We start from the raw sequence: 27179 nt of genomic DNA on the forward strand, positions 1-27179 counted from the left end.
CTGTGAGAGTCGCAGACAGATTGTTCCTATTTCAGTTTTGAATACCAATCTTAAGGTTGAACCCTTGGGGAATAGTCTGAAACAATCTAGGAAAAGTGAGACTATCCTGTATATGGAGAATCAGACTCAATATGCCATTATTGTTAATACTTATTAAAATCTTTGACTGAAAATAAACAAAATTAACTATGCTGACAAAGAAGTTGTTTCTCTGAATAGTAATTATATTTGCTATTTTGAGAAAGAAATTAACACTGAAAAGAGCTTTATCAGTGGATTTTTATATTCTTTTTATACTATGAGGAAACCCAATTTGTTGTCATCTGTTTTGCCATGAAATAGTATTTTTCAATCATTCTTCTATATTCAAAGAAACCAGGATTTATTCACAAGAGTTCTAGCTAATTCTCTTTGTGCATTTCTTAAGTTGCACAGAAGCACCATAATTAGCCATATTGTTTATTCTGTTATTGTAGTATTAAAGGAGAGGAGGAATTGATAACTTTTCAGACTATTTTTTTTTAAAAGATCCAGGTTGAAAAACATACAGTACAAATAAAAGTAATATACAGACAGTTTAACTTCTGAACATAAAGGAGTAAGTTTTATTAGATAAAAGCAATGGATTTAAAATTGTAACAAAAGTACTTTAATCCAAAAGTTCCATTTTATACTAATACAGAAAATAATCGTATCATAGAAGGCATTTATACCATTTATAATGATAATTCATTACATTTGTAGTTAGTACAAATTTTAAGCCATTTTTCTTTAGTAAATCTAATTAAATAAAAATTTAGTTGATCAAATTATTGTCATTTTTATATTTATATGGCACCTTTAATTATTGGTAATATTCTTTTTTGTTTTGTTTTTGTTTTTTGGTGCTGGGGATAGAACCCAGGGCCTCAGGTGGTGATATTCTTTTATCTTTTGTTTCCTATTTGTCTTTAGAAGCCTTCAGTTCTGTTTGTGTTCCCAAGAGATGAATAGTAGTGTTTTTTAGACTCAAACTTCTCTAGACTTATTTATGTCTCTTAAAACATTTTCATATGTGTTTAATCTCATTAATGGAGATTTTTCTCCCTTCTCCCACTTATTCCTACTATACCATTGTAATAAGTTCTTTCTGATTTTCAGCTAGTCTAATTATTATAATGGATATTCAAGTTATCATTCTACTTACAGCTAAGGTTTTTTAAGTGACTTAACCTCTGCATATATACTGTTAAGTATATGTTAAAGTTAGATCTCTTTGTGCAATTGCTTACTAAAACATTTGAAGAAATAAGCATAAAAGTAAGACAGCATTTCTAAAAATATATTACATCTTGGTATTGCACTAAAAACAATAGTAATAAAGAACTGATTACATAATCAAAGGTAACAGTACAAGTATACTCACAATAAGGAAATAATGGGGCCATAAGTCATGTGGTTGTGTGTGTGTGTGTGTGCATGTGCGCGCGCATGTGTGTATCAAAATGCATTTGTATTCAGGTTAAAATTTCATCAAGTATTTAATTTCTGTGTGAAAGGTTTTTAAAAACATGTTAAATGTTAACCATCATTTCATTTAATACTTTGAATTTTATTTTGAATTTTGAAGTTGAGGAGTAGGGCACTATACATTAATATTGAGAATATTTAACTGAAATTAATTCTACCTTATTAGATTATATTGCTAGAATCAGAAGAAAACAGCATGTCTGTGATTTGTGAAAATCCACCACTATTATAATTATACTACTATGCTCTTCAAGGTTACAGACTTAAAGAAGAGCTTATATTAATAATCTGGTATGTGGTTGGTAAATGAGAAAGGAAGCGTTACTTACAGTGAGTGATAACTAGATTGTCTTGTTATAATATTGACCTTAAATTTCTTTCTCTGTACTCCTGTCTTTTTACTTAACACTCTAAACCACATATTTTTGGGTGAATTTTAAAAACTTCCTAACTACATTTCATAATTTATAAGCTATGATTCTGGTTATTTTAGGTTTAGAATTATATGTGTGTTTATAGAGATATGTGATTATCTCTCTTTATAATATATTGACAGTAGCCTACAAAGTCCTTTTATTTTAGAAGGGACCATTGAAGATAATTAGCATATAAAATTTCATTTTAGCGCAGCTTTAACCACTGATGTCATGAGAATTTTACAGTTACTTTAGCATATTTTTCACAAATACTAGGAAAGTCACCATGAATCAATTTTGTTATAACAAAGTGATTCCAAAGTGATCTTTATTTTCTTGCATCTTTGCAACTGGAACTTTTGGGGCTGATGAAGTTTGTCAGGAAGACAGAAAAGATGGTGCCACTTCAGATCTGATATTCCTGGGTCTGCACTTAAAGATTATCTGTTGAAGATTGATTCTTCCCCATGTTCTCTCCAAATTCAGATCTGTCACTTCTCCAGAGGTTTAGAAGGCCCTATTTCACCACTGCCACACAGAAAAAGACAAAACTCAAGAAAAAAAACATTACAAGTTGACTGTCCTACAAGATACAATATATTTTTAGGTCAGAATTTCTTAGCTTTTGGCACCAGGCCAGCATATTGTTAAAAAGAATGAAGAATAGGAATAATCGTTTCTAGAATTTAAATTTACCCAATTACTTCTTGAATGTAATTCATTGTACCTTTTAAATATATTATTACTAATACAATTCTGCTGTATTTATTTAGCAGAATTTCATTTTTGTTCTTGCATGTATGGTCTGAGCTAGAATGGTTTGGCACAAAAATGTAACATAAAAAAAGGAGGTCAGACAAGTAGAAGGATAGGAAGGAGGAAGACACATTTTCCTTCAAATAAAAAGTTTTACAATGTATTTTCTAATGGCAAACTTCTGATTGAAACAAATTTAAAAGTTCATGTTCCTTTTACTGTCTTCACTCATAAAGCTAACACTACCTTCTTCAAATATTAAGTGTTGTATACTCTGCAAGTGAAAATGAAGTACACACAAACAGAGAAAGAAGTATTCCTTCAAATTCTTAGGCATATAACTGTCTTAACCTGACCCAGTGATTCTGGGTAGAATTATATTTTTGCCTAGAATTATAAAGACTTGCATAATTTTAATTCCATATTTAAAGAATAAATTGTCCCTTAAAAATTTTTTTTCATATCAGGGAACATAAACATTTGAAAGGTGATATTCATAATCTGGGTGCTTGGAATTATTTCATCAAAAATTGAGCTATAAACTATTGGTTTAAGTAGAATAAAAACAACAAAAACTTTTGGAAAAAAGCATAGAGCAGGCTTTATAGCCTGAATACTTGTCTATTCCTTTCTTACATAAAATCATTATTCCTGGCTCTGAAATGAAATCGTGTTTTTAAAAAATTTTGTCATTCTCTGACTCTCAACTCCTATGATTTCTTAGTACAATGATGATTAGTACATTGATATATTCAATACAGAACCAAGTATTGGATTGTAATCTTCATATCATCTTTTTTTGTCAGTTAATTGAGCAGGATATTAAGAAATTATAATGGTTTCCTGCCCTCTAGTGATCTGTAAGGATTTTGATAGAACAATTCAATCACTATTGAATGGCCTCAATTATTTGGTTCTCCTGAAAACAATAAGGGAATAGCTAAAGTAGGATTTAAACTTAATGCTAAATTCAACTAAGTGTATGTACATAAATATGTAAGCAGTGTTAAGTTGGTTCACAATTAGTATGAACTTACAAGCTGTAATTAGTTTATATTTACTAATTGCAATTACAGACACAAATATTCTAAACCCTTGCCTTTTTGCCTCTTGCCAGAATATAAACTTATAAGTAATTAAATTTCATCTGGTTTTAGTGAGACTATACCCATGTTACCAAGTAATATGTCCTTGAATTTGACAAGAGCAAAGCCACTTAAATGATTATATAGACATTCACAGCATCATCTCCATTTCAATCTTCTCACTTGAAAAAAATGTTTGACAAATGGTAGCCAAATCTTTAAAGTAGTAGGTTTAGCATAGTAGCATGCTGTAACCTACTGTATAGAAATCAGTTAGTAGATGCGGGAGTTAGAATCAGATTGGAGGGGTTGTTTCACTTAAATGTTTAAACTTGCTTCTAGGTTAGGGTGGTCATGCAAGCTGTCATTTCCTGAAACTATTTTTCATTTCTTTTATAAGACTACGAAAGTTCACCTAAAATCTATGCTTTCATAAATTGAATTATACACTGCTGGAATAACCAAATTTTGTTGCCATGCTGGGGATTTAACTCAGGGCCTCAAGCATGCTAGGTAAGTGCTGTATTAAGCCATATCCCCAGCCCTCCAATTTTTGTTTTTAAGCAAACTTTGATTGCTTTATAAATCTTAGCAATCACAATTCAGTAATGGGTGAGTCTTTTTCCATATTTTTTATTGGTGCATTATAATTATACATATTAGTGGGATTCATTGTTACATATTTGTATATGCACACAATATAATTTGGTAAATTTCATCCCTCAGTATCTCCCTTTTCAGGGGTGTTCTGTTTTTTGATCAAAGAAATGATGAATTTCTTATCCACATCATCTGTTAAGGCAAAAAGAGGAAACTGGTTATTCTGTCATTCTGCTTTTTCTTGGGAACATTTATTTTCAAATGATGTGAGTTCTTAACTCATCAGTGTCAAAACAAATAAAAGGAAATGAGGATTGGTGAAAGATTAAAACATAAAAGACAGGAATAGGGAAAACAAAGGCGGGGAAAGTCAGACAGAAATGTGGAAGTTGAATTCAAAATAATTTTTAATTGAGTTCTACTACAGGCCCCCATAATGGCTGACATACCACTAAATGTTTTAAGTTTTAATGAAAAAAAATCAAAACATATATCAGCATTTAATATTTATTTCTAAAACATCATTCTGAATGACTCATTCAAATAAAATTTAGTTTTCCATTCTCATATTTTCACATTACTCAGAATGTTCATTAGCACCATTACCAGCCACCTTACCGGGCACTGCAGATGAGAGATGAACAAGCACAGCCTCATAGGACCTTATCACATGTGCCTGAAAAGGCCCATCTTTGCACTTCTTGGTAGGTAGAGCATGTAGCTTAGTGGTTAAGTATAGGAATGTAGGTTTAAGTCAGATGTCTAGGTTCAAATTCCAGGTCTTATACATAATTTCTATGTGATTTTACGAAAAATACTCAGTCCTTCTGGACCTCAGTCCCCTATCTGGAAAATTAGTATACTTACCTCAAAAGGCTATGAGGATTAATTAAAATTATGTATGTAAAGCACTTGAGTATATACCCCTAACTAAATGGATACTGGGATTACTGATCCTATTATGAATGGATAATGGGTTTCCAAATTTGTGATGGAGCTTCAAGTTCTAAACACCAACTATAATTCTACTTGCTTGAGTTTCCTTGCATCCATTCTATCATCCTCAGTTTACTCAGACAACAAGAATATAGGGAGGATCCTACAATGATATGTTCTACAGCTTTTTGATGCTCTGCAATGCTAGAGGTTATTTATGCTGGGATGCCTTTAGAGCACTGGTGTTTTATCCCTGGGAAGCATTTGTTATAATGGAGAAGGGGATGGTGAGAAAAGTTGATCAAAACAGACTGATGGAAAAAAAGATTTTCAATTTTAATTCATGATAAAACCCAGTTAAAATTATATACCAAATTTCTTTATTTTTCACTATGTGTGCACAGACATATCCAGGTTGGTTTTTTTTTTTTTCTGTTGGTACTTATTTAGTTTTTTGTTAATAACAATGACAGGTTTTATACTTAATTTAAATATTACAACTGTTATACTGGTTCTTTGGGAGATCTTCCAGAGATGTATTAAGTATGAAAGTTTCATAGTGATAGAGGAATGAGTATTTTTTAACCAGTGAGAAAGTTGCCAACTATCACCAACCTCTTCCCACTTTTTAGAATATAAAAGTATCTCATGTGGGCTGGGGATATAGCGCAGTTGGTAGAGTGCTTGCCTCGCAAACACAAGGCCCTGAGTTTGATCCCCAGTACCGAAAAAAAAAAAAAAAAAAAAAAGTATCTCATGTACTCAGGCATAGCCTTGATGTGTTAATAACCCTTATTCCATTAGGCAGCCTATAATTATTTTAATCTAATCAATTTATTTTAATCCCTATTCATCTCACCTGTAATTTTCAAATGTTTTATTTACTTCAAATTTTATATCCTATTCCTTTTTAAATACAGAATAACATCTTTCTTACCTATTATTTTTCCTTTTAATTAGTGTCTGCTCTAGCAAATGTCATCCTTATTTTAATTCTTATTATTGTAACTAGCCTCTCTGGAAGCCTTTCTTCTAATTTAATTTTTGTCCATAGTCAAACTGTTAATTACTTTGTAGTAATTAAACATTTGCTATATACCATTTTACTTATGTGGCTTATTTCTCTGAATATTTTTACTTTAATAATATGGGAAATTAAGAAATTTCTGAGTCCTAATCAACTGTGGCCTTGGCTATGTTTTATTATTCTGTGCGTGTGGGGGGTCTTATTTACTAAAAAGTTGTAGAACATCCAAATTGCACTGTAATTGGTGGCAAGCTTGTTAGAAGCTGACTATTCCTCAGGATTTCTTGCTTTTTTGGAACAAAAAAGTAGGCCTGGGGATGTAGCTTAGTGATAGAGCACTTGTCTAGCATGTCAAGGCACTGGGTTTGATCACTAGCACCACAGGAATAAATAAATTTAGTCTGATTGCTCATATGCATAAAAAAAAAAATCCAAAAGCTAGCCAGGTACAGTGGTATCCCAGCTACTCAGGAGGCCAAGGCAGTAGGAATACACATTCAAAGTCTGCCAGGGCAACTTGGTGAGACCCTGCCTCAAAAAAAAAAAAAAAAAAAAAAAAAAAAAAAAAAAAAAATTACGAAGGGCTAGGAGTATAGCTCAGTGGTAAAGTGCCCCTGGGTTTAACCCCAGGACAGAGAACAAAAAGGAATCCAAGAATTGGTGAGAAAAGAGCCAAAAATGGTGTCACTGTTCATGAAACAGAGGAATCAGATTCTACTCCATCTATCTAGACTTTTTTCTCCTTTTTTTTTTTTTTTTTTTTTAATTTGGAGCCTAAAAATCCAAGTTATGAATACTTGAACAGCAGACAACTTCCAGTCTTCATTCCCTTCACAGAACAGGAGGGTAAGAAGCAATAGCAAAGGAGTTAGGGCTCTTTCACTCCACACTAGCAGAGGAGGGAGGTGAAAGGAAGTTGAGTTGGGATAAGGTGTTGGGTATTTTTCCATTTCCCCTAATTTTGTTTTGTTTTATTTTGGTATGGGATTGAACCCAGGGGTGCTCTCCATCCCTATTGCTTTTATTTATTTTGAGACAGGGTTTCACTAAGTTGCTAAGGGTCTTGCTAAACTGCTGAGGTTGGTCTCAAACTTGCATCCTCTTGCCTCAGCCTCCCAAGTCACTGGGATTATAGGCATGCATCACTGTGCCCAGCTTCCCCTAATTTTAAAAACCATGAAGCCTTTAAATGAACACTGTTTGATAAGGCAAATTATAAACTCCACTTTGAGAAATCTGTACTACCCTGTAGCTAATTCCAAAATAAAAAGATGTGTCCTGTGACATATAAAACAAGAAATCATGAAGTGTGACTCTGTGAAACTATAAACATCTCAGTCACGTAAAATTAAGAGATAATATTTATATATTTGCTTGCTAATTGGCTGTTAGTACATGGCAAAGCACTAAATCGCACACATGCTCCCCAATGGAACAGATGATCCTTTCTTCAGAGAGGTAGTATTTTAAAAAAAGAAGACCCCCGCCCCCAATGGTGGGAAAGCCACTGCAACAAAAATTTTGATGAGGGTAGAAAAAAGTGACCCTGAAGAAAATCACGTCTACTAAGATATAATGTGGTTTGGAAATTTGGTTTGAGTTTATTGTATCTCTTTATACTACTCTCTGAGAACATTTGTTATCAGGTTTCTAGCAGTAATATATGTATGCATCTTATATTTTAAGTTGCATTTCCCATATAAGTATTTGATAAACAACGGTATCCAAGACTAAGTTGAAATCACTTTTCCTGCATTCTGTTAACTATGTGGCTTTAAAAAAAATTATTTAATTCAGTGCTGGCACCTGTGCTATTCCTAACCTTAACATTCCAACACATCCCCACAAATCTCTGTGCTCACACTGCTCTAATACTTTCAACTAAATCTTTACTAGCCAATATGTCTCTCAATTCTCTTTGCAACTTGTTCTTTTATGCAAATTGTACAAAAATGATTTGCATATTTAAAAATTTGATGTGAACAAAAAGCAATGCTATTAAACTACTGCTTGTAATCACAAAATTATATTTTTAAATATAGGAGTTAACTAAAATCCTTTTCATTATAAGAAGGGTATTATGTTACAAGTAATTCACATTAAAAGGCATTCTATTCAGTAGATGTGTTTATTGGTGGGTCAGGTTTGCCAGTGTTTTAATTCACATGTAAATTATGTAGACCCTCTGTCAATAACAACTAACAAACTACTTTAATTGAAAAATGATAAATTATTTCCATTTATGCTAATTATTTTATAGTCCTCAAATTTTGTATCCTTTACAGAAAATAATAATAAAGCATGGTAATAAACTGCAATTTGCCACAATACATTTTCTCCAAATCTTAGTATAAAACACAACACATTTTTTGTGCACTCTACCTTTATAGAACAACCAGATTTATAATTGATTTATTTTATTAGATTTATCAATATACATGGCAGCTTTCTCGAATCTCAAAGTTCCAAAAGTATGTAATTTTAAATCATATTTTCCTTTAGATGTCATACTTCTAGAGCACTATTAAAGTCTATTTATAAACAAAAATAATTGGTAAACTAACACACTTTAGAAATCAGAATATTTTAAATTAAAATATTTTTAATGAATACAAGATGCCTTTTTAATTAACTATCATAGCTAAATTTAATATCATAAAAACAAAATGGCTTATCCCCACTAGTTTCTCAAGTGAGGGAAAGTCACTGGGATTTACACTTAATATAAGTTTTAAATGTGATTATTAAATGATAATATTTTATCAGTTATAGGAAATGTTCATTTATAGGAATTTCCTCAGGTCCATCAATCTTTTTAGGCCAAGTTTGAGCCCATGTCAACCTTAAAGGTTAGATTCAGTGCACCTAACTTGCCTAATAAGCTTGTCAATTTAAGAAAATGAATTTCATTGATAATAAGGAGGAATAAACAGTAGCTAACTTACTGTTCAACTGACAAAAAAAGAAAAAAAAAAGCTGAAAGTGAAATGGGCCAATTTCAAATAAATACTTTTAAAATTTTAAACAGGAATGGCCAATCATATGGGGTCTAAAATTTCATAACCTTAAAAAAACACATAAAAATAGTGAAGTCATCACCTTATTGATAAAAAACTAAAGTTTAATAGTCATTGAAGGGGTAACAGCCACTTATCTACATGTAAAAGTAATTTTAATCAAAGCTAAGAAAACTAGAAACAATGCTATTAAGAAACAACAAAAAATGATAAAAACAATTTAACGCCTAAAACGTAGAAACTTAATATCCTAAACAAAAATATTAAAGATAAAAGGGCCTTGAATTTTTTCCAACAATTCATCTTATAAAATCAATTTCTAAATAGCTCATATCCTTTTTGCTTTGGTGTTTTGTCTGCTATCAACTAGACATTAGTACAGTAGAAAATCACTTAGGTTCTTTTCAAATGCTTGGCATTATAATGTGATCTCATATCTTTCCTCAAATTAAATTTTGCTCCACATATTCCACATGTATACAGATGAACATCCATGTGCTGCTCCAACTGTTCATTATTTGGGAATATCTGAAAGCAGACCTGGCATATAGTCTCACCAGCAGATAAATGAGAAATCATATGCCGTACATGGTCATGTTTTCTGAAGTTTCCTTGATCACAAATGGAACAGACATACCTGGCCATGCCTTTGTGCATATCATTGTGCAGACGCAACTGACGTTCTCTTAAAAACTGCTTCCCACATGTCTGACAAACAAACTGTTTTTCCTTAGTATGAACAGTATAGTGTTCTCTTAAATGACACCGCTGATAAAATCCTTTTCCACACAGATTACAAAAATGCTTTCGTCTGTGATCTCTTTCATTTTCTTCCATGATGGCACTCTTAAACATATCTTGGTCTAGGCAGCTAGACATATGTTCAACTACTAGATTTTCAGTTTCAAAACGCTGGCCACAGTTAGGACATCGAAAAGGACAGGCAGAATGCTTAAATAACTGCTTTTTTTGGATGCTGTTTAACTGGTAATGACTGTCCCTAAAATCATCCAACATTTCAACAAACATATCTCTTATTTCAGACTGCTCATCAGGATTTTCTTCCATGTCCATTTTCTCCTCAGTATTTCCTAACCCATTCATTGTCAGATCTTGGGGTTCTCCACATCTTTGGGCATGTTCCTGAAGCTGTCTACCCTTGACAAGTATTTGTCCACATTTACCACATGCACAGATATTTTCAATGTGCTTGGCTAAGTAATGAGATGACAGGTCCTCCTCAGTTATTGTGAGTCCACACAGCTCACAAGATGCATTTTCAGTATCCTCTTGTACTGGACTGCTATTGTTAGGGGGTCTCATATTTTCTAAACCAACTCTTTCTTCAGCATTTATTGACATCCGGGGTTTTAGAGTTTTCCTACCACTTTTTTTAATGCTGACATCTTCTTCAACATAATATCTATAAAATGGCTCTTCTGGTTCATCTTCCAATTCATCATTGTCAGTGGATTCATTACAGTCTTTATCAGTAACTTTAATAATGTTAAAGTCTTTCAGCTCATCTGTAGGAATATCTTCGGGCTCCATCTTGATAATGATTCTTTTCCTCTCAGCAGCTCTGCTTTTTTCTTCATTGGCTATTTCAGACTCCACTGTGCTACTTTTTCTGCTTCCAGTGGTTGAAGCTGAATCATCAGGAGCCTGGCTTGTGTCTCCTCTAAATTTGTCTGTCTGCGCAGAAAATGTTTTAGAGGAATCCTTTTCACCAAATTCAGCTTTGATGTTACTGTCTTTTTCATCTCTAATATCTACTATTCGGTGGTAAGATCTTGTGTTTTGGTATGAATGTCTATTAGTACAGGTCAACACATGCTCATCTAATAATTTTTCACAACTAAAGCCAAATCCACAGCTGTCACAGGTAAAACTCCGTCCAAAGCGTCGTGATACACGTTCTTTTGGAGCAGATAATTTGGACACAGAACTTTTTTTACATACATCAAATAGTGGTTCAGGAAAATTACCTAATTGTAAAGATTCTTCATCAGGCTCTCTATTATGTGGTGTATTTACTGTTGAGCTTGGCTCTGCACACCACCTACTGGCTTCACTGCCATTTCTAGCCACAGTGTCTTCATACATTCTTACTCCAAATATCATTTTGCTGTTCTGTTTACTGGAAGCAGAAGATGAACATTTTGAACTAGAACAATCTGCATCTTGTATATCTTCTAAGCAGTCAGGAACATTGTATAGCTGCAGGTAGTTCATTGCCACTTTAAACTGCTCAAAACTGGAGGGAGCTGTCATAATTTTTCCTAGATACATAAATTGCAAAATAAGATCAAAACACTCAGCACTGATTTTCATATTGCTGAGATTCAGTTGTGCAGTACTATGTTGATGGTTCATGAAAAACATTCTAAAATAGGAGCTACAGGCAGCTAGAACTGCTTTGTGGGCTTGAAAGTAAATGTCATCAATTGCAATACAACAGTCACAGAGAAAACCCCATTCTCTTTGGTTGTTTAGCTGCTGAAGGACGTAGCTGCTGTGGCTGGGTTTTGCCATCTTCTATTAATTAGAGACCTATGTAAAACAAAAACATTAAAGTCAGATAATATAAGAAAAGCATTAAAATAATTTTTAGCATTATTTGTGACTTGTCTGACTGCTATTACATTCAAGATATGAATAGCTTTCTACCCTAATGTAGTAAAACCTCTAATATATTATGAATAATTTTTTAAGTTTGAAAATAAAAATACCCAGCCATTTATTCAGGTTTCTCATATTGAAAGAAATTATCAAAACCAAAAACATTTATTTTGGTTTGAGGGAAAATATATACCTTAAATCTGAAAGGAAAAATGACATTCTTTTTCCCTTCACTCTTAAAATTCACTGGCTTTCAAAAATTACATTTATGAAGACAACAGAGGTGGGAAATTTTTCAGGATGGAGAATGGAGTACTTGAAGGAAATGAACATGTTAGTATGTTAGTAACCAGAATGTTAGTAACCAGATTATTGTTAAAAATTTCTTAGATGATATTAAGGAACTAGAGCTCATTTCTAAGTGTATGAAGGGTTTTTTTGATTGTTAAAAATGAGTCTACTGTGCATATATGATTACACAACCAACCTAACTCTACGTCACGTACAACCAAAAGTGTGATAAGTTATTTATACTCCTTTTATGTATGACATGTCAAAATGCATTCTACTGTCATGTATAACTAATTAGAACAACAAGAAAAGATATGCTTTGCCATTGCAGGACTTAGTATGATAAAATAAATAATATAACACTGTTCTTATTTAAAAAAATAAGGTAAGCTTACATCTCGAGTGTAACTATAAAAAATGAGTATCTTTTAGCTATAGGTACTGAAGTGTTTGTAGATGAAATGATATATTTGAGATATTCAAGATGAATGGGGGGTGAAGGGACTATAGATGATGCAAGATTGGCTGTGTGTTGATAACAAAGCTGGGAGAAAAGTCAAATTCTATTTTTGGTTTTGTTTTGGGTAGTAGGGATTGAACCCAGGGGTGCTTTACCATCGACCTGAATCCCCAGGCCTATTTCTGATTTTGAGACAGGGTCTTAATAAGTTGTTCAGTGCCGCACAAAATTGCTAAGGCTATGTACACTCAAACTGGTGATCCTCCTGCCTTACCCTCCTAAGTTGCTGGGATTTAGAGGTATGTGCCACCATGCCCAACTATTTTTATATATGTTTGAAATATTCCATATGAAAAGTTCTATTTTTTTTAAACCTTATAATATATGGCAGTTGCGACTAAATAGATTTTATCAATGATTTTTTTTCTTTTCTTGAAATACATCTTATATTGCTCAGCCTGTACTTTAGGACATAAAGAAGCAGTGGATTTATTTGGGAAGAAAGTATTTATCCTTAGGTTATAAATTTTTCTTTTTTTAAATGTTAAAAAAGTACACAAGTTAATACAAGCTTATTGCAAATTTTTAAACATAGAAGTACACAGAATAAAAACTCACTTTAGGCTGCAATACCTTTTCCCAGTGGTAACCCATTCAAACACTATAGGTTATATATTTTCAGATCCATTTATGTTTACATACATAGTAAGCAAACTGAATACTTACTATGTGCAGGCACATTGATTTGCTTTTGATGTGTTTTTTAACCTAAGTCCTACCATGGCAAAGCATATCTTTTTTTGTTGTTGTTGTTCTAATTAGTTATATATACCATTCTGCAACTAGTCTTCTTCACTTAACATTGGTGGACACTCTATTTTTAATGTAAGGAATTAACTTTGGATAAAGGAAGATGGAAATATTAAAAATCTCTAGAAGTTCTATTTATTATATTACAAAACTAAAATAAGATTCAATTTTATCCTCAGTTTTTAATCTGTATACATAAAGCTTCAGAATGTATGCTACTAAAAAAAATTCCTATGCAATTTTACTGAACTTAAAAAGAACATTTAAACAAGCTGTTCAGAGAAATAAAATGTTCACGCTTCAGTCCCAGAACATTTCCATCCCTGCTATAGTAATAGTATCTAAATTTACTTCTTGCTTGTATCTGTTCCTGATTGATCAAATATGGATCACATACCCTTTTCCTCTTACAGGCCTAAATAGCATCTTCCTTCCTATTTCCCTGCCTAAAGTCAGAGTTCCATGGGTAGGGACATGACTCTGGATTAAATATTTTCAGATCTGTTATAAGTATACATATATATCATACTGAATACTTCCTATGTGTGCGACACACAGTTTTGCTTTTACAGTGTGAAAAGAAGGTGATGACATGTGCTGCCTTCTTAAAATGGCAACCACTGTCCTTCTGGAAGCCAGATAGCTGTATCAAGTAGGCACAATATTTCAGACCATTGTAATTTGGAAATCTGTACCCAAACTGTGAGGACTCCTGTTCACCATGGACCTAAAAACAAAAGCAGTTTATACCCAAAGATATTCATCAATGTGTTATTTATAATTTGGATGCCTGATAAAAAGGGAATTTTTAAGTAAATGGTCTAATCCCTAGAATTCACTCTTAAAATTCACAGGCTTTCAAAAATCATATTTTTGAATGACAACAGAAGTGAGAAGTTTTTTCAGGATGGAGAATAAAGTAAAGGTACAAAATTCTATTACAATTAGAATTATATAAAACAAATCCAAACAACACAATCTAATTCAAAAGGTTAAAAAAAAAGTATACAAAAATGTGGATCCAAGCGCATTTAAGTAGGATGAGATTTCCAGCCTACAGTCATTTTTCTAGGATTCAGAAAGACCTTGAATGAAAACAAAGTAGGATTATTAAAAAAAAAAAAAAAAAAAAAAAAAAAGCTTTCTAGTACTAAGAGTTGTTCAAAAAGTAAACAAATTTGTTTGAAGGATAATAAGTGCCCAAATTAAAGAAGGAGCAAAATGTTATTGAGGATATTATGGTGAAATGAGCACAAGCCTTGGATCAGATTTAGACCGGGTTCCGATCTAACTTTATGAGTTTTGAAACTTGCTTATCCTAGTTCATCCTTTAAGTTGGGAATGACCTCAAAAATAACATTAAACATGAGGATTCACAGAGGTGACACATAAAATGTACAGTGCTTGGCAGGTAATCAGTTAATGGAAGTAACAGTAGCTGTTGTCATGAGGTGCTAATGCTTATTTAAGCATCAGGAAGTAAGTCTAAGTAGATAAAGTTTCCTTCTTAATAATAGTCCATTAGAACGCTTATAAATCTATAGCAACTTTCAGGTATTAAACAGTCCATACCTGAAATAGTTTAAAGGTTCCAAGAACTCTTCTTATTTGTATGAAAAGCAGTTTTATGGCTATTAATTCAAATTAATACAACTACATAGAAGTCCAATTATCCAGACACATCTGAAGCTATAATTACTATTCAGTTAAAATAGTAAAAATACATACATATATTCTGTGTTAACAAACAAAACACTGGAACAAATAATGGTAGTTATAGTATTTTAATGTATATTTATTCATTCAAAAAATTTATTGAATACCTTTGGTGGATCAGGCACTATTAAGTACTGAAATCATCAATAGCACAGGCATTCCATAATCTTAAGGTTACATCATTGAGAATTTTGACTTTTTCTAGATTAGTGATTTCATTCAACATGTACTTAGTAAAGTTCCTACCTATGGACGAAGGCATCATGCGGTAGAAAACAAGGGCTCTGGTTTTGACTAGGTATGAATCCCACTGCCTCCATTTGTCTTTCTGCATTCTCTCTCATCCTAGGGGTGGAAGCTGAACAAGGGCTGTGTCTAATCTTCAATGCTAACCATACAGCTACTAGGCTGACCTATGGTATAAGCTATGGTATTATTCAATTGCCCAAGTTCCCAGGAAAACGGATCTTAGGTAGAGTAACTTCTAATAGCTGTCATTTGCATTGTACCAGCAACTGTGTTCTTAGTCTCATTCAGGGAAGCTTTAAGAAAGCTTAATAAATAAAAAAAAAAAAAAAAAAAAAAAAAAAGTGAGGGGGAGCAGCTGGGGTTGTGGCTCAGTGGTAGAGCACTTGTCTAGCATGTGTGAGGTGCTGGGTTTGATTCTCAGCACTACATATAAATAAATGAATAAAATCAAGGTCCATTGACATCTGAAAAATATATATTTAAAAAAAAGGTGGAAGGAGATATGGAGGATGACAGATTTAAATTCCTGTGAGACTTTTATCGCTTTTGCATTAATTTTTTATAATGATTTTTTTTTTTTTTTTTTTTTTTTTTGGTGCTGGGAATTGAACTTGGGGGCCTTCACACATGCTAGGCAAGCACTCTTCTGCTGAGCTACATCCTTAGTCCAGTGGTACACAGCTGTAATTCCAGCGACTCCAGAGACTGGGGGAGGATCACAAGTTTGAGGCCAGCCTCAGCAACTCTATGAGATCCTGTCTCAAAAAAAAAAGTAAAAAGAATGGGGATGTAGCTCAGTTGTAGAGTACCCCTGGGTTCAATTACCAAAACAAATAAAAACCCGCAAAAAATAATTTCACTCAAATTCCAAGTCTGATCTCTTTTCAATTTTCTGACATTGTTAATGATTCTAACAAAAAAAAACCTTAAGTGAACTTCTTTATAGTAAAATTTATAAAAAGTTTCACATAAAAGTAATGCTTATATTTCAGTTGCTTCTGCTTTTATGACTGAAATTTGTGGTTGCTTTTGTTTGTGTTACTTAGCTGCATCACTGGAAAAACAAGTTCATCACAGCTAGAAGTCAAGGGCTGGGCTGACAGCAGAACCTTCAAGTGTGATTCAAAGGATTTAATATTTTTTGGATAAGGACTGCTCCCCTAAGGCGAGGACACCAAATGTGCAGTACTTCAGAGAAAAAAAAAAAAAAAAAAAAAAAAATATGCTGGATTTTGAAGATTTTAGTTTGAAAAGTTTATCAGCTCCAGTTCATCTTAAACTCAAAAACAGCCAACACAGTAAACATATTAAGTGGGTAAAAGAAAAAAAAAAAAGTATTAAATAATTTAGATAGTCCAAATCTAAATTCTTATTTTATAGAAGAAGGTAACAATCTAGGGCCATTAAACCATATCTCAGGCCATAGTTAGCTGTAGTGAAGTAGATATAGGACTATAGAACAAGGACTTCTGTCCACCAAGATGGTACTAAACACTTCTTTGGAACTGTGTGGTGTGGCCTTCTGCAAAAAACACAAAGACTGGGCATAGAACTTAAAGTTTATTGGCTACATACTATTGCACAAGTGACCACCCCCATCTGAACACTATTTGTAATGTGATTTTACCATTTAGTCTTATTCAACAGATGTGTTCCCTAAAATATACTATGTAAGCTGTTTCAGTAAATTTCTCATTGATAGTAAGATTTCAAAGAACACCCTCTGGCTAAATCCCTTAAATTGGAAATAATAGTCTTGCTGGATTACATATTTTCAGATTGGTGTATAGCATACAAACATAGTCAGCACATTGAGTACTTACTATGTGCCAGGCACATAGCCTTGCTTTTTGTAATGTGAAATGAAGGTGATGACATCTGTAGCCCCGTCATTGGATAAATGATAAGGGGCTACAAAAAAACATGTAAAGTGAATGAAGTAACTTAATTTGAAGTGTCTCCTATTAGGTAAATAACAATTCCAAATTGCATTACCACTGAGAAACGTAAGGATGATTTGCATAGCCTCGGGGAAAGTCTGGAGGCAAGCCTAGCACCAGACTCCCAATTCTGTACCCCATCTCTGCACTACTCAGTCACCTCTCATCTTAAAGGCGATTTAAGTATAGGTTGAGCATACCTAATCCCCAAAGTTCCAAACATCAAAACTTTTTAAGTACCAACATACCAATAAAAGTCATACAAATATTTCACAATCCAGGAAAATTCTGAGAGCTGAAACATTTCTGGTTCCAAGATATGGGATACACAACCTGTATATACTTTAATCTCCTTTTACCTATTTCTATGTCTTATATGATTGAGTGTATGCATATGGATTTAATTTGAAGGCTGTAGATTACCTTTTTTGAAAGCCTAAAACATAATGAAAGGGTTCCCTCATGTTTTAAGATTAGAGTATCAGAACATATTGAACATCTACTGTGTTTCTAATACTGTATAAAGCATTGGGGTGCAAAAAGACGGTGTATAGTTGAGCTAATTATATATGAGGGATTACATTTGAAACCAAAAAGCTATTTGAGAACAACTAAATGCTAAATTATATCATCTACAATACAGCAAGAGTTTAGAAGAAAAGCATGAATTATACCAGAACAATAGGCTTAGGAAGGATGTACAATTTGAGTAAAAACTTGAGGAATGAGTAGGCGGGAGAAACACAGAAAGGGGAAAGACATTTCAGTTATTTGTATAGGTATGTATATAAATAGTTGGGGAGGACTATATAACAGATAGGCTGGAAATGTAATGGAAAGGAAGGTTAAATTGCTTTATAAATTGAAGGTGAAGGTTGTGCACGTATGATAAATGACAACTGTAATACAATAATAATACGAATAGCTAACATTTGTTAAGCTTTACGATAATGTCAGGCTCTACTCTAGGCTGGTATATGTATACCTCAACACATATTACACATACATACATAGGTTAAAAAACCTAGGTTAAAAACCAGAGATTGTTGTAGTCTGGATGTGATTTAAGTATGTCCAAAGGTTCATGTGCTGGAAGCCTCGTCACCAAGAGAGAGGATGTTACGAGGTGGTGGGAGCTTTAAGACTTGGCACCTAGCAGGAGGACATTAGGTCACTGGTAGCACTGCCCTTGGAAAGGATTAAGACCCCAGGTAGCTCCTGAGAGGGGGTTTGTTATAAGAGAGCAAGACTAGCCCTTCTGTGCTCTTCCTTTCATTTCCAACATATGATCTAGCGAAGAGGGGACCTTATCAGAGCCAGTGCTATGCTGTTTGGATCTTCAGCATTCAAACTGTGAGCTAAGTAAACTTTTCTTTATAAGTAAACCAACTTCAAATATTTTATTATGGTAATGAAAAACTGATCAAGTCAGAGGCATACAGTATTATATGTATGCCATAAAGAGAGAACCTCTTGGGATTAGAGCACAAGCAATATGACTTTCCAGTCTAGGATCACAGCCTTAGAGATTTTTGTCACCTAACAGAATATCACATCAGCATTAGTTTTTTTCTTTGAATATCATTTTCCAAAGTATATAGTTCAATCTTTAAAATTGATTAAATTTTTAGGTTTTCTCCTTGAAACTTCTGGGAATGAACAGTTGTAGAGGCCCCTAAAGATAAAAGGTTTTATTTAAGCCACTTAAAAGATAAATACAATTAGAAAATTTTATTCGCTATTTAGACCAAACATTCTAGCTGGTTATTAAACTCCAAATTCAGTACTTAGTACAAGAAGTTCTGAAATTATAATTGGATTATGTTCCAAAACTTATTTTTAAGTTATTTGGAAACTGAAACACATATTCCCATGGAAACAATGCTATAAATGATAGCTTGGTTTCATGTTCACACCCTCAAGTCTTTTAAAAACATAATGCAGCTGTATATTAATGCTAACAATGCTTAAGTATTACTTGTATCATTAGCACTGACAGAGCTCCAAGGAACAGTCTGGTACAGTAAGGCCCACTATACTAAACCCTCAAGGACAGGGCCAAGGCTTAACAGCCTTTGTGTTCCTTGTGTCTAGCACTCTTCTCACATAGTTGGCTCTTAATATATGCTTGTTAAATGAAGGAATTTTTTAAAAGCCCAGGAAGTACACCCTGCTAGATTTGAATACCAGCTCTACAGCTTACGTAGCTATGAGCAAACTTTTTCTAGTTCTACTTTTCTCAACTATAAAATTGGAATCATCATACTCATCAGAGAACTCTTATATAGAGATGACAAATATTTTTTCATTTTTGATCCAAGCATAATCCAATTTTTAAAAATTACTAATGTCACCATTATGAACACACTTTATAGAATTTTATGAAATGATAGTTCAATCTACAATTCTATAGACCACAAAGCAAACTAAGGCCCTCAGAGGTTAAGTGATATGCTCACAGTCACATCTAGGCTTAGTGGCTGTCAGGATAACCTTGGTTTCTTCAATCCTGGTCTAGAGCTCTTCGTGCTACTGCAGCTCCCATGCGCAGCACCACCTGACCATTTCCTCTGCATCAATTATGTTTTGCTGAAGTGCAGGAGCTGGTGAAATCTGCAAAGTTTGTTTATACCTACACCTGCTTTTGGAGATGGTGTTTGGTTGCTTGCTTGGTTGATATTTTTCTGTCCCCTTGTCAAGTCAATAGCTGTTACTTCTAAAAGGTATGCTGACCTCCTTCTGTCCACCATTTCAGTCTTTTATGGGCTGTGAAACAAGACAAAAACTCATTGAAACTCAATTTACAATAATGTAATTTTCTGTGAGGACCTAGGGAAGGGATCTATGAGTTAGGTATAAGATTTTAATCCCTAGCCAGGCGTGGTGGCCCATGCCTGTAATCCCATTGGTTCAGGAAGCTGAGGCAGGAGGATCTGCATATTAAAAGCCAGGCTCAGCAACTTAGTGAGACTCTGACTCAAAATTTAAAAATGGCTGGGGATGTGGCTCAGTGGCTAAGCATCCCTGGGTTCAATCCCTAGTACAAAAAAAAAAAAAAAGTTTCAATTTCTGTACTTTATTGATAAGCAATCAAACTGCCTTCTTTTGCTTCGTGACAGGTATTAGGTAAGACTGTCAACCAAATAACTTATAAATAAATATTTTTGTAGTTAAACTACATTGCAAACCTAGGAGATTAATTCAACCTGAATGCAGAGGAAACGGTGGCTTCTAGAATAGTCTCTTTTCTTCCAGGACTGGAGGAAAAGTTATTTAATCCAGGCAGTTTCTGCACTTTCATCCTTCATCTTGAAGAGGCAGCATAATATGCTTTGACCACCAGAGGGCACTGTATAAAGAGTTGGCTTTTCTCAGCTAAAAGTGGCTTCACCAGGAAGTTCCTTTTAGCACATGGCATTCGTATTCATTCTTAGGGTTTATTTTATAGGATTTCTATCTATTCCAGAGTATTCACTTTATGCACTCAGATTTTTTCTGAGGCCCACCTAAAACTCTTCCTCCCTCTGCACTGTTTCAGCTGCCACCACTGTGCACCAGTTTGGCTACTTGCAAATCACCTGGAACTTCTGGTAATCAACTATCAAGTCCTGCCAATTTTCCCACTCAGTATTTCTCAAATCTGCCCCTTTATTTTATCCTTACCTTCCCGGTCCTCATGAGGCCTCTATCATCAATCTTGAGTTACTGTAACAGGTTCCTTAATGGGCTCCTCAAATTCATCTTTTGCTCTCAGATGATTCATAAGAAACAAGAATTTGACCATGCCATTCTCCTTCTATGGGTGCCCACTTCATGTATCCCCGGGCCAAAGTATTAACTCCTTAGCAAGGCATACAAAACCCTCTGTGCCCACCCATCTACCTGTATGCTGGGCTGCTTCCTGCTTCAAACTTCACATTCAAGCAATAGAGAAATTTTTGCTGCCTCACTCCCAGGTGTCAATACACAGGACTTCATGTTATGTCTTACCTCCAGTTTTACTCAGGCTGATTGGTTCTTCTGTCTGACCCTCCCACATATTAGAATTAGGTTACTACCTCCTCCTAAAAGCATTTTATAACTAACTTCCTCTCCTACTTTTTTTTTTTTTTTACTGTGCATTATCACCTTATTTTGCACTTATTACACTGTATTTTAATTATCAGAGCAGCAATATACAGTAGACATTAAAGCATAGACTAACCAGACTGACAGATCTGCCACTAATTAGATGTGTGACTTTGAGTAGGCTGTTTACCCGATTTGTGCCTCTTTCTTAATCTGTGAAGGGATGGTAAGTCCTTCCCAGCTTTTAGAGTAACTATAAGGCATGTCACAAAGTGCTAAATAGGAACTGGCTACAATTATGTGTTGGGATCCCTCACTAGATTTTGAGCAACTTGAAGGCAAGGACTTTGGCTTATTCCTTTCTCTGGAATATAACTATTTGGTGAACAGTTACTGAATAAAGAACTGGTGAGGTAGACCTCAGCAATGATGGCAGGGATTACTGGTTTCCTTCTTTTAAGAGATCCTACACATTTAACAAAAATTGTTTTCAACTCTGTGGTTCCAGTGTTTTTTGTTTATGCGTAATGCTAACCACACTCCTAATTAAAATTCAACAAAATGAAGCTGGGCATGGTGGCACACACCTCTAATCCCAGCTACTCAGACTGAGGCAGGAGGACCACAAGTTCAAAACCAGCCTCAACAACTTAGCAAGACTCTGTCTCAGAATAAAAAAATAAACTGGGCTGCGGATATAGCTCAGTGGTATAGAGTACCCCTGAATTCAGTCCCCAGGACTGGGGGGGAGAAAGTCAATGAAATGAAACCAAAAAATATTTGTATAAAAATTTAAACTTAAAACTCCATTTTCAAGTCTAAAATCTATTTTAAGATTTTCCCTTATTCCCAATCACCTAACAATGAAAGCATTCCTATCTGCACACATCCTATTACCTTTGCTTAGAACCTTTTCCATGTCCAGCTCACATTCTCTGGGGAGTACTTTCTGATCCCAGAAGAGTCAAGTCCCTCTCTTGGTGCTGCCCAAACACCCTATACATACAACTATAGGGTGGCCAGTAATATATCTTCTAAACTGGATGCTATATCTGTCACTACACTTAAGGCAGGTATTATAATAATTTAGTTCCTCTGCTTTGTTCTAAGTTCTTTGAGATCTGGGCCCTGTCTTAGTCATTACTGTAACCTCTGGGCCACTACCAGTTGCCTGACATTTAGTTGATATTTGATGAGGTTTTGAATGAATAATTGTTGAAGTAGGTTGTTTTATTTTGCCTAAGTTTTTGCTTGGTTTGTTACATGGCTGACAATTTACAGAGCATTTTCCATATATTATACAACTAATTCTCACAACCACCCAAGATAGGTATTTAAAAAATTTTTTTTTAGTAGTAGATGGACACAATACCTTTATTTTACTTATTTATTCTTATGTGGTGCTGTGTGTGTGTGTTGCTGAGGATCAAACCCAGTGCCTCACACGACAGGCAGATGTTTTACCACTGAGCTACATACAACCTTGGCCCTTATATCACAGGTATTTTTATTATTCTCATTTTGTGAATGAAGAAACAAGTCCAGTGGTTGATTTACCCCGAATTGCTCATTTGTAAATAAAAGGTGAGACTTGATTCAAAGCTGTAAGTTGCAGTTTCGTCAACCAGACACCACTACACCTGGATATGACTATCAACTGCAGTGTCCTTTTGGAACACTCCAAGCTTCCCAGAATCTCCCTTTTTCATGAATCTAAAAGTTCTCATCATTCTCATACTGCCCCATCTTACAGGCAGGCAGAATGCCCTGCCTCTTCCCTACCCAGACTCTCACTGCCCACTAGAGCATGCTCCTAACACTAGAGGTCTAAAGTGGGGATGGACCTCTTCAGTTATTTCTTAAAAAAAAAAAAAAAATTACCTCCATCTCATATGCACAACAGAAAATTTCGGTAATTCTTTAACATTTTATTTTAAAACAATTATAAAGTCAAAAACAAAGTAGTGTTAAAAAAAAAGTTCCCAATACCCTCAAATAACCAATACTGTGATTAAATTTCTATGTATTATCTTGGGGCTTGCTTTTAGAACTTCACAGCTCATTCTTCAATAAACCAGGCTAAGGAGTAATTCTGCACTTTGACTAATATCTCTTGTAGTTGATGTACACATAACTATATTTGCCAAAATGTAAGTTCACTGTAAGTATCTACCTTAAATATATGCCAAGATGCCAATTATTAGTGGTATTCAGGTTTGAGTTCCATCCACCCTTCCCCAATCACTGACTCCTCCCTTTCCTCCTTCTAATTTCCTTTCCATAATGTTCAGCATTCAGCCTTCAGATCAGGAGGAACCCCCACCATCAACAGCACAGGGATCTTGGGAGTGGTCTTTATCCCAATTACACCCACTCATACCCAACTATAAGTAAGGAAATTTTCTACCATGTGAGGGGTTTGTCTTGTTTTAATGCATTTGGCCTGGATAAAACTATCCATCAGAGACTAGATAACATTAAAAAAGGGTGAGAACTAGCCCACCAAGGTACACTTCAGGAGGACAAAGCAAAAACAGCAGCTCTGGTATGTTTAAACTCTCAAGTCTGCTACTCAATCACAGAATTTAAAATCAGCTCAATTCAAAACACCCTTTTTCCCTACCTGGCAATTCTCACCAACTCAAGCAGTGAACATAGAACATGAGCCCATGAATCATGACAGGCCATCCCTAGGCAGGGTGAGGCACATGCACCAGCACAGCTGTGATCAAATGTTGCCTTCTTTCCTTTATAAAACAAGGAATTGACTGTTCCCGGTGATTATCTCTGAGGAGTGGGAGTAAGGACTTTCATTTTTGTATTTTATGTATTTCAGCACAGAGTGAATGTTTACAAAGAGAATAGATTTTATAATTTAAAAAAGCATTTCCATTTTCAGACAAAATAGACATGAATAACACTTGATTTAGTTCAAGTTAGAATATAAGAAAAATTACAAAGCAATCTATTATAAAAGGTACTGGCACAAGAAGAAAATATCAGGAGAAAACATCTGAGACCAAAATGACCTCCCACGTACATATTTCTCAAATATACCCTGATTTTGGGGGGAAGACTATAGCTTAACAGTAAAAATCTAAGGAAAAATTTCTACCATTCTGCCCCAAATGGTTTCTTCCCCTTTGGGCCAGAAGGTCAACAGTAAGACTTAATGTCTTTCCTGGCCAGAGGAGGACAGGCCTGAAAGCAGGAACTTCTTTTCTCCTGCACATTTAGAAAGAGAAATGTACTTCGAAGAATATGGAGACACTTTGAAAAAGGTCCACTAACTGTACCTTCCCCATAGCCTGGCAAAAGAGGAGAACGATAAAGCAGTACAGAATTAAGCACTGTTAAAGTGAAATCAAAACACAAGGTCAATAGCAAATGGCTGTGACTGTGCTCATGCCCTGCTGAGGTCCTGGTTAAAACATGGTTTCTTTTCTCTGTCAATGATGCACTAGCCTCCTCACACCCTCAAAAAAAAAAAACCACGGGTAAAGAGTACACCTTCATATTAGAGGTGGAAAGAAATGGAACACATGGCCTGAGTTATTGAACAGCATAAAAATTCGGTCTAAACAGAGAAATCCTACTATAAAAATCAGTGTTAACTGAAGGCTTCCTGCAGATTTTCTCTTTATTAACCTTTGGAAAAAGCATTTCCCCTCCATATGCTTCAGTTTCTTCTAATAGGAAGCCCCTTCTAGCTCTCAAAGTCATTCAGTTATTACTGAGACTTTCTTAGATGCGTACCAAGTGATTAAAAGTTTTAATGTCCTGAGCAAACGATGGCCTGCCGTCATTCAGGCTTCATCTTCCTATATCTACAATCTCCCCATTTCTCCAGATCATCTCCATTTGTACTAATAAAATTTCACAGACTCTAATTTCTTCGTTTCAAAGCAGATCGTGTGTGTTTTTAAGTTGTCATACTGCAGCCTTCAACAAATTTGCCTTAAGAGTGCCTGGACGTTCAGCTCAAGAAATTGATTCTAAGTTGCCTCAAAAAGCTCCGGACCGCTCCTTTGGGTTCGACTGTCAAAGGGAAAATTGTTCCCGTCGTGATACTGTATGGAAATACACTTTGGTCAACGCAGAATCTGCATGTACCTACCACACTGAAACTCGACTTAGGAACATTACCATGACATACAAATGCCTAAAGCCCTAAAAACAAGGACTTTCATCAACCTCTTCCCGACGCGCCCAACTAGGAAAACGTCTTGTCAACCCTTCGGATCATGGGACGCGTTGCTTAGTGGAAAGGGAGACTGGGAGCGGTGCTGAGCTCAGTCAGACCTATGCCTACACACTTCAGCGGTAACAACTCCGGATCTGCAGCCAACAACACATTCACCGAAACTAACCGAACTTCTAGTAAGCGGCCACCACTGGAGGCGAAAGCACTTTCTTCCCAGGAAACATAAGATCTTTCCCACCTTAAATTCCCGAAATCCAGACCTACCACTTTTTACTGAACAAAAAAGCGTGTGCGCTGGCGAGAGGGGGTGGGAAAGCGCGTAGCAAGAATTTGCAAGGCTCTTCTGCCTCCTCTCTCGGAGCGCGCCCAAGTCTGCGGCCTCAGGCTCCGGGACACTTCCCCTCCCACCCGCCGAGGAGCCGCAGCTGTAAGTTCAGAGAAGCGGGTCCTGGGCCCGTCAATCAACCGGGTCCTCCCGCCTCCCGTCTACACCTCCCCTCCCCCCTTTAAAAAATAAAATAAAGGCAGAGAAAGAAAGGGAAAAGATGATAACTAATTTGCTAACTACTCTCCACCCGGGCTTCGCCTCCCACCTAGGGAGGCCGCACGCCCGGGACCTGAAGCGCCAACACAGAGCAAGCGGTCGGCAGCCGCTGGTCTCCAGGTCTTCCCAGCGCGTCCGCCCTGCTCCGGCTTCCCGCACGGGTCGGTGCCGCTCCGGCCCCGCACTCCGCCAGGCCCGCGGCCCGACGCCCTCAGGCCCGGGCTAAAGTTGCGCAAATAGCCCCACAACTGGCAAATACTCACCCGCCGCAGCAGGAACCCGGGCTGCGGAGATTTTAGGGAGTTTAAGGCAAATCAGCCACGGGAAAGGCGGGCGGAGGAGAAGGCGCCGCGAGCTGCAGTGGCGGCGGCGCGCGGAGCTCGGGCTGGGCTGCGCGGAGAGACTCTGGCTCTGCCAGGGACTGTGCTGCAACAAAGGACTTCCGCTGCCGCACAGCCGCGCCTGCCGCACCGCACTGAGCCGGCCCCGCTTACGCGGCGACTCCGGGTCTGCCCACCAGTTCGCTGCGGCGTCCGCCAGCCTTCCCCTCCCTCTCGCCCGCCCACCCACTCTGCCGCTGGCTGCTAGGGGCACCCGCGGTCGCCTGTTTGTTGCAACAAGTTTCTGCGTCGGGCTCCGAGGAGGCTGGCATAGCCCGCAACGCGGGGGCCGTCGTGGCGGCGGCTTGACCACCCCTCTCGCCCCTCTCCCCAGGGTAGGCTCGGGACCTCCTTGTTTGCACAGCTGGATGGGACAGGGTTCCTCCCGACTCTCCAAGGGCAGGATGATGCTTTACCACTCCGCCCAGATGTTAGACCCCCGCCCAGCAGGGCCCAGCTGCTGGGCCCTTTGGCTCGCGGTACTCCCGGGGCGTTCTGGGGGCGCCAGCACCCTGGCCCCATCCTGTCGCGGCTCATCCGCTCAGGGGC

At 36.1% G+C, this 27179-nt stretch overlaps 1 protein-coding gene and 1 long non-coding RNA gene across 8 annotated transcripts; one reads left to right on the top strand and one right to left on the bottom strand.

Annotated features, from left to right (window-relative positions):
* Positions 1-302: 302 nt before the first annotated feature.
* Positions 303-26737, bottom strand: ZBTB1 (zinc finger and BTB domain containing 1). 7 transcript variants are annotated; one of them, XM_079126286.1, is made up of 3 exons: positions 26514-26735; positions 9984-11899; positions 303-2453 (listed from the first exon to the last, which is right to left on the bottom strand). In XM_079126286.1, the coding sequence occupies exons 2-3, from the start codon at positions 11879-11881 to the stop codon at positions 2417-2419; spliced, it is 1935 nt and encodes a 644-aa protein (XP_078982412.1). In that variant the 5' UTR covers positions 11882-11899; positions 26514-26735; the 3' UTR covers positions 303-2416. The 7 variants fall into 7 exon arrangements, with proteins under 7 accessions (XP_078982412.1, XP_078982413.1, XP_078982410.1 ...); XM_079126287.1 differs by lacking the exon at positions 303-2453 and adding an exon at positions 3212-4558; XM_079126284.1 differs by lacking the exon at positions 303-2453 and adding an exon at positions 20067-20200 and having other exon boundaries at positions 7073-11899; positions 26514-26737.
* On the top strand, positions 13739-16335 carry LOC306653331. The gene is made up of 2 exons (XR_013761703.1): positions 13739-15027; positions 15111-16335. It is a non-coding gene; the product is annotated as an uncharacterized lncRNA (long non-coding RNA).
* Positions 26738-27179: the final 442 nt, after the last annotated feature.

This window comes from Sciurus vulgaris (genome assembly GCF_902686455.1).
Source record: "Sciurus vulgaris genome assembly, chromosome: 2".
In the NCBI taxonomy this organism is placed as follows: domain Eukaryota; kingdom Metazoa; phylum Chordata; class Mammalia; order Rodentia; family Sciuridae; genus Sciurus; species Sciurus vulgaris.